Source organism: Amblyomma americanum, chromosome 11 (genome assembly GCF_052857255.1).
Source record: "Amblyomma americanum isolate KBUSLIRL-KWMA chromosome 11, ASM5285725v1, whole genome shotgun sequence".
NCBI classification, from domain to species: Eukaryota; Metazoa; Arthropoda; class Arachnida; order Ixodida; family Ixodidae; genus Amblyomma; species Amblyomma americanum.
The window spans coordinates 24,233,924-24,242,371 of NC_135507.1; the positions used below are offsets into that span (position 1 = coordinate 24,233,924).

The 8,448-nt window shown below is 46.8% G+C and overlaps 1 protein-coding gene across 1 annotated transcript; it reads right to left on the bottom strand.

Annotated features, from left to right (window-relative positions):
- Window positions 1-346: 346 nt before the first annotated feature.
- LOC144109458 (putative hydroxypyruvate isomerase) lies at window positions 347-4,630 on the bottom strand. The gene is made up of 9 exons (XM_077642263.1): window positions 4,468-4,630; window positions 4,127-4,353; window positions 3,956-4,067; window positions 3,757-3,856; window positions 3,621-3,696; window positions 3,470-3,519; window positions 3,326-3,395; window positions 2,847-2,981; window positions 347-2,738 (listed from the first exon to the last, which is right to left on the bottom strand). Exons 2-9 carry the CDS (start codon window positions 4,317-4,319, stop codon window positions 2,683-2,685), a joined length of 792 nt encoding a protein of 263 aa, XP_077498389.1. The 5' UTR covers window positions 4,320-4,353; window positions 4,468-4,630; the 3' UTR covers window positions 347-2,682.
- Window positions 4,631-8,448: the final 3,818 nt, after the last annotated feature.

Genomic DNA, 8,448 nt, shown 5'->3' on the forward strand with positions numbered 1-8,448 from the left:
GTTGCAGCAGATGGCAGCAGATTTCTCTCATAGACGATAGTGCACTCATCCAGTGAGTCTACCCCCAGCCAGCCATAAAGTTACTGGGACTTTAGCCAGCCGCCTCTGCGAGAGTCATCTATGTTTGTAAGGTGTTGGTCTAGCAAGACCGTCGTCTGCTATTGTGCACCGTTCGTTTATCACACTGTCTGAGGATTGCTTTCAATGTAATCTATCTAGGGTGTCCAGCTTGAACTGCAGTATTTGCGAGCAAATCTAGCGCACGCTGCAGCATGTTGGACTCCACGAAAAGCTTGTGTGATTCAGAGAAACATCGAGATGGTAGAACGAATTTTGGAGGACTCTTGGCACTTCACAACACAGATTTATTGTGGTGCACTAAAAATAGATTGCCTTCGAAATGACATAGCATACTTCACACTGTTTCAAAGTATTTGCCAAATATTAACCAACAGGCGGCTCCATGGGTTCCTTGTGGAACGAAAAAAAATATTGCAAAAAGCTTTGCTTTAATGTGAATCTATGGCTTGCGCTCCCACCTCGTACCCCAGTGGGGAGCGACTCCCACGCATCACGGTGTTTTAAAAATACACCGCATTTGAAACGACGTTTTATACTTTCACAATGTATTCCAGGACGTACTTTTTTATTCTTCATGAAACGACCTTTTATGTTCACTGTGAAAACTCTTCTTTACATGTATTCCTATGGGAGATAATTCTACTTCACATCCCCGCCGGCGTCACTATACATCCCTCGCTATTTCAAAGGTGTATATAGGTTTAGCATGTGTACGAGTTGCTTAATAATTGTTTTCATCCACGCATTTGGCTGCAAATCTATTCTTCAACTAAAACTAGGTGCCAATGGCATACCGGCATTGTAAAGACGCATTTTGTTACTTTTTAATTAATCAAATATATAAATATATGACATGCGTAGTGTAAAATATCAACACACAAATCGGCCATGAAAGATCAGGATTAGATATGGCAATGTGAGCCGGTGCCAGCAGTACCAGCAGCCACAGCGCGCGTCGAACAGGGACATCGCCGACGCTACGCTGTTCAAGCTTTTCATGGCAGATACCTTGAAACCGCGCCGCTCACCGCAATCCTCCTGTACCCCCCATCTCTGAAAACACACACACACGTATAAAACACAGATCGGTGCAGAGGTCCAATGAAGATGCCAGGCTGCGAAACATGATATCGCGCGCCACTTGGTGCAATGCACCATCCTCCTTGAGACTACCGTACGCCATGTGGCGTTCGAAACGCAGCTCAGAATCGCCAGCAGTGGCTTCGTGTTTCTGTGCTGTTTGGCAAGGTACAAAAGTCAACTGATCGAAATGATTAGACCTTCTTCGCATGTCGAAGCAGGATTCAGGAGTGCCACCTTTTCGCGAGAGTCATTTCAATGCATCAATCACTCCGCGTCACCACATCAAGTTTGACGAATAAAATACCACATCTACGGTTATTCGCCGTACTTAAAAATAATCCTAGACACATGCGTAACGCGCCGAAAGCCCAACCACCACTGCTGAGAAACACACTTGGGCACATAGCACGCCGTACGCCATTGCTAGTGGCCAGATTTTTTAAAGCCTAAATTCCGACATCACTTCTGCCACACTTTTGAAGGGAATAAATGCATGGCCCCGGGGATTATCGTCTGCATGCTGAAGCTATCGCTCCTTGGGATTGTCACAATACGCAAAAAAACACCTCAGATGGACATTAGGCAAGATAATTTGCAATAAATAAACAAAAATGTCAGACTGCGCAGTTTGCACTAAATCGTGGTTTGGCCATTATCATGCTTTCATGGCCGGCATTACCGTTTTTTGTGCGTATGTTTTACCTATATTAATTTAGAACCTTAGAACAGTTTTCAGCTGGGCTTCGCAAAAGGGTGCACGTTTAATCATTTGGGTATAAAGTACTGACAGGCAAAGCGTGTCTGAAAACATACAACGCAACAAGCAGTGGAATATCATCACTATGTAATCTCATAATCTGAACAACTTTTGGGTCCCCTTCAAGTTTGTACTGTCAAGATTTGACAGCAGTAATACAGTAATGTAGTGGTATATGTATTGCTACATTATATACATACATCCTATCTTGACAAATCCCGAGGCTTCGATCAGAACTTTTAATACATCCAAGTTTCTCAATACGACCCCATTAAACTAATTAAAGTCTCTTTACATATACATACACACAAGGTGAAGTCTCCACCTGTACCTTCTTATCTGTTCTTTCCATCTTGTAGTGCAGTTTTTCAATACCACCACATAACAGGTTTCCAAATCTATAGTGTACATGTAAAACATCTCACCATTTTTATTCACCCAGAACAACACATTTTATTGTGGACAAATATATAAATATTTACAACATTAAACAATTTCCCTGGTAAAAAAATGAAAATGAAAATGAAGATTGGTTTTTGGGGAAAGGAAATGGCGCAGTACCTGTCTCACATATCAGCAGACACCTGAACCACAGCCAGGGCCTGCACCATAACGGAAGAAAGGAAGAAGCCCTCCAGAATAATTTCGACCACCTGGGGAACTTTAACGTGCACCGACATCGCACACCACACGGCGCCTTTGCATTTCGACTCCATCGAAACGCTGCCGCCGCGGTTGTATTCGAACCCGGGAACTCCGGATCAGCGGCAACTGTATCCAAAGCGGCTTATCCAATAAGTGGCATCCTGGGTTCCCTCTGTGCAAAAATAACAGTCAAAGTTGCTTACCAAAATAAATACCACAGCTAAAATCTCTAGTGCCCTAGACAGACAAAATAACTTTAGTGAAAGAAAAAATCCATTACCTGGTGGTATGTAGTCGAGGCCTATATAGTCGTTATAAGGCATAACTCCGATGCGCATTAGTATGTACCAATAATTTATCTCACCAGACGCACCCGGCTCATTCCTGTGTGGTGCTTGAGAAATCTGCATGTGACCTGTAAAGAAGGAAAAATATTTAACATATGTAGAAGCCACAGGAGGCAACGAAATGAAGGGCCCCATGGAAGCTGTTGGTCAGTTACCAGGCTAAATGTGCATAAACATTCCACTGTTGTCAATGTAGAGGAAGCATTTTCCAGGCTAAGTGGTGCTGCTATCATAACTGTGCTAATTTACTCCACATTAACCTGGCCATACATCATGTAGTCAACATCCTTCCTTTCTTCTCTTTATCGAGGGGGAGGGGGGTGGATGTGATGTAACTATTACTCCCAGTTCTTCACACAGGGGTGAAATGTGTGGAAGCGTTTTTCATCAACAGCAACAACAACTGACTCACCTACAAGAGGAGAAAGAGCTTCCATGGTATTTATCAGATTCCCTGAGATCATCTGAAGGTGAAAGATGTTCTGTAAAAAATGTTCTCATATTCAGCACACCACATATGCCATCTCCAAGCAAGGTATATGAAAGTTGTAGTTACCAAGAGTAACCGTATGTTTTCATGGTTTACATGGTTGATGTAACTTTCCGCTGCAATGCACAAACACCATTTTAGGTGGAACAAATTGAATTTTGCTTGCACATAATGCACAAGGCGAACCGAGAAATGTCGACAATGGCCTACATTTTACCTTGTTTGAAACTATCGAGAAAATATCCTGGTTGGACTTCCTTGCACATGGGTCCTATCACACCAACAATTCCCTCCTAAAAAAAAAGAAAAGTACAGATTGTAAAGCAATATGCAAAAACATGCAACCTGATTACCTTTTCAAGTAATTTAGCTGCCATCTTCAAATTAGTTAGGTATGTTTCCTCCATTGCAGTGCTTCGCTCGGGTCCTGTGATTCCTGCCAGAATGTGTATCCTACAGATGAACAGCAGCAGGCGAGTAAGCAATCGCGCAGTTTAAAAAAAAAAAAGGAAAGAAAGGTCAACGAGGTGCATGTGGGTGAAAGAGGCATACTTTTTGCAGTCCAAGGCCTTGGCATATTTTATAGAAGTCTCCAAGCTGGTCAGAAACTGGGATTCACAGCCTGGTATCGCAGCAAAGCCCAGTTCGCCTTTGGTCAAGTCGCCTAAAAGTCGCACAATGTGTGATCGGGGGCACTGACACGTTTACGTTACACTCGCTCACCTGGATGCGAGCTGATCAGCACATGCTTCATACGGTTGTCGAGCTTCGCCTTGCGGATGCTGTCAACGCCCACCTCGTACGGAAATTCGCACTCCACAGCCCTGAATCCCGCCTCCCGGGCTACCCGGTAGCGTTTCAAGAACGGTGCGATCTGATACGTCGTCGAGATGTTGGCGGCGAATTTCAGGCTCATCTTGAATGAAGCGCCGGACAAACTTGTGCGTTGACTGACACAGGGGAACATAAAGCAACAAAGATTATCTTTCGCTACAGGAAAATGACGGTGCAAGCCGTCGAGATACCTGAAAGTCGCGCAGAAAGTGATCCACGTTTGTTCTTACCTCCGGCGCCTAGATGCGTCTGCGCTCAAGGCAGTCACTGGAATGCACCCGCAACCCCGAAACCTGCGGCCATGGCCGCAACCCAAATAGGGTTAAAACTTGTAGGGTGGCTAGGGAGGCGGGAGACGAACTGCACCTCCATTGCTTCTGTGTACATACAACTTACACAAACTAGTGCAGTAGAGCACAGACAACTTTTTGCTGTCGTCACTGTCGTTCTCTGCTCTACGCAACTTTTTATAGGACGGCGTTGATCACGTGATCTTAAAGCGCATTATTTAAAATTATTCTGAATTCTGTTCTACCCTATCACCTTGTTCTCTCACTCGAATCTCTCATAAAGTTCGCCCGAGCACCGCACGCATCCATATCCCGGCTCCGGTCAATTAGGACTGCCTTGTTAAGCGCTTAATTGTGCTGTCTTATGACGCAGTCATTGTCATAGGGGACCTCCGAGGTCGTATTCACGAAGCTGTTTAGGATTTCTCACAACGCAAACTATCGAATACAGTCTTCTTCTTCCACGTAAATTGGATCACTGAATTGAAGGTTCCTTGAATTTTATCTTCTACGCTAATCTGATTAGGCAAGGCACGGATGACAGCTACTCGTGGCTGGGCTTCGGTGTAGAGATCTTTGTGCAGCTAGGCTTTCCTTGGAAAAACAATTTTAAATTGGTTTTTGGGGAAAGGAAATGGCGCAGTATCTGTCTCACATATCGGCGGAAACCTGAACCGCGCCGTAAAGGAAGGGATAAAGGAGGGAGTGAAAGAAGAAAGATGCCGGAATATATATATATATATATATATATATATATATATATATATTGTGAGGCAGAAGAACGCACCAGCAAATTCACCTTTTTACTTCAGGTAGGCCGAAGCAGCAGCTACCGACTAGTCACAGCTTAGCAACACTTCGTCTTCTTCGCACGACCCGATGACCGATGATGATTACGCTGAGATGAAGATGAAGGTCACTCACAGTGCTTACAACATTCCCCCTCCCGAACGAAAGCGACCATCCTGGTCGCAAATTAAATCTTAAGGTCGGCGGTTAAAGGGTTTCAAGCGCGACACGTGCACAATCTCGGTGCCGCGACACCGACGATCGCGAACAGGCGATGCAGGTGTGATGAGATAGTTTACAGGGGAAGTTTGTTCCAGAACCGTGTACGGGCCAATAAAACGGCTCAGAAACTTTTCACACAGGCCGGGGATGCGAGTAGGTGTCCAGAGTAGCACTTCGTCTCCAGGGCGGAAAGACACTGAGCGATGAGTCGCATCATACGTGCTTTTCCTGGAAGCTTGAGTGGCTTCAGTTTGAAGGCGGGCACGATCACGGCAGTGGGCGATACGAGACACGAACTGTTCGTGGGAAGGCGCGGCAGAAGGAGTAGAAGCTGTGAAGAAAGATGCTTCGAGGGAGAAGGTAGGATGGCGGGCATAAACAAGAAAAAACGGAGAGTAGGTGGTGGTTCGTTGAACGGCAGTGTTGTAGGCGAAGGTTACAAAGGGGAGTAAAGAGTCCCAGTTGTTGTGCTGAGGGTGAATGTAGGTGGATAGCATATCAGAAAGGGTGCGATGAAAGCGTTCTGTGAGGCCATTGGTCTGAGGGTGGTAAGGAGATGTAGTTTTATGCACCGTGCCTGAAGCATGAAGCACTGCGGCGAGGACGGTGGAGAGGAACGACTTGCCACGATCGCTAAGGAGGAGGCGAGGGGCGCCGTGGCGAAGAAGTATGGTGTGGAGGAAGAAGTTGGCGATTTCGGAAGCGGAGCCGGAAGGAAGTGCTGCGGTTTCAGCGTATCGGGTGAGGTGGTCAACGGCAGTAACGACCCAGCGGTTGCCAGCTGGAGTCAAGGGCAGGGGTCCATACAAGTCGATTCCGACGACTTCGAAAGGTGTGGAAGGACATGGGAGAGGTTGCAAGAGACCGGCAGGAGGCGACGTAGACCGCTTGCGTCGTTGACAAGGGATGCAAGACGCTACGTATTTTAATACTGAGGTTGAAAGGCCAGGCCAGAAGAAACGACGTTTGATGCGGTCATAGGTTTTGTGGTACCCAAGGTGACCTGCGGTGGGGTCGTCGTGGAAGGCTTGTAGAACTTGAGGACGCAGGGAAGAAGGAATTACGGGAACCCATGTGTGGCCCAGTGGGCTGTAGTTGTGCCAAAATAATGTGCCATCCTGTAACTTGAAATTTTTGAGCCGACGACGGAGACGGGCATTTGGAGGTCTAAGAACACCGCTGAGACTATCAATCAGCTTTTGACAGTAAGGGTCAGCACTCTGGTGGTGAGCAAGATTGCAGTGTATATCTGGCATGGGAGCAATAGAGGCGGCGCTCAAAGACTGCATAACTGTAGGGTTTAAATGGCTTGACTCCGTTGGGACAGGAGAGGAATGCGAGGACATGGGTTGCGACGGCAAAGCAATAGGGCAACGAGAGAGAGCGTCGGCGTCCTTGTGCTTCTTGCCCGATTTGTAAGTGACAGTAAAGTCGTACTCTTGAAGGCGGAGGATCCACCGCCCGAGACGACCGGACAGATTTTTCAAAGTGGATAACCAGCATAGGGCGTGGTGGTCAGTGACGACTGTGAAGTGACGGCCGTACAGGTAAGGACGAAACTTCTGAACAGCCCAGACGACGGCGAGACATTCTTGTTCGGTAATAGTGTAGTTTTGTTCCGCAGAAGTCAGAGTTCGGCTCGCATATGCAACAACATTTTCTGTAGAGGTGTTTTGGCGTTGCAGAAGGACAGCGCCAATGCCATGGCTACTGGCGTCGGTGTGCAAAATTGTCGGTGCTTTATCATCAAAATGGCAGAGGACGGGACCCGAAGTCAGAGCACGCTTCAGAGTTTCAAATGCTTCTTCGCAAGCAGGAGACCAGATGAAAGGCGTGTCGTTGTGAAGAAGCGCATGTAAAGGTGAGGCAATAGAGGCGAAATTGCGGATGAATCTGCGGAAGTATGATGCCAAGCCGAGGAAACTGCGGAGATCTTTGACCCGAGTTGGACGGGGAAAGTGCAGCGCAGCAGCGATTTTTTCAGGGTCAGGCTTAATTCCTTCGCTGCTTACGAGATGGCCAAGAACTTTAATGGATTTTGATGCAAAACGGCATTTCTTCGTGTTTAGCTGTAGGCCAGCGCTGGAAAGTGCTGTCAAAACTTCATCGAGACGAGTAAGGTGATCAGGAAATGACGAAGAAAAAATGACGATGTCATCTAAGTAACAGAGACATGTTTTCCATTTGAGGCCGCGGAGAACTGTGTCAATCATACGCTCGAATGTAGCAGGAGCGTTGCAGAGTCCAAAAGGCATTACATTGAATTCGTATAAACCGTCCGGTGTTGCAAAGGCGGTCTTCTCTTTGTCATCTTCATTCATGGGGATCTGCCAGTAGCCTGATCTTAAGTCAAGGCTGGAGAAAAATTGGGCACCTTGCAAACAATCGAGGGCGTCGTCAATTCGAGGGAGGGGATACACATCCTTACGAGTTATTCTGTTTAGAGCACGGTAATCTACACAAAAACGAACCGAACCGTCTTTTTTTTGCACTAGCACAACAGGCGATGACCAGGAACTAGACGATGGGCGTATGATGTTGCGTGCAAGCATGTCAGCAACATTTTCCTGAATAACTTTGCGCTCGGTTGGAGAAACACGATAAGGCCGGCGTCTAACTATGCTTGATCCGTCGGTGAGTATGCGATGCGTTGCTGCAGCGGTTTGACCCAGTGTGCCGGAATTGACGTCGAACGAGTCTGCGTGCTTGTTCAATACAGCGAGCAATGCGTCTGTCTGGTCTGTTGTCAGGTCGGTGCTGATCGTGTGGCGAAGTGCTGCACTGAGCGAGGCAGGGGATGAATCAGAGCGATCGGAGGTGGAAATGGGAAGAAGTGTGACAGGCTGGGCGGAAGCAATTGATGCAACAGTAGAGTCGCGTCGCAGAAGAATGGGCTCTGATGTGGTGTTG

Excerpts from the sequence above, each read along its gene's own strand:
- LOC144109458 (XM_077642263.1), bottom strand. The coding sequence starts at position 4,319 with ATGAGCCTGAAATTCGCCGCCAACATCTCGACGACGTATCAGATCGCA. Across the intron at positions 3,697-3,756 it reads CAGCTAAATTACTTGAAAAG|GAGGGAATTGTTGGTGTGAT; the intron begins GTAATCAGGTTG and ends CTTTTTTTTTAG. Across the intron at positions 2,982-3,325 it reads AGCTCTTTCTCCTCTTGTAG|GTCACATGCAGATTTCTCAA; the intron begins GTGAGTCAGTTG and ends CCTTCTTTACAG.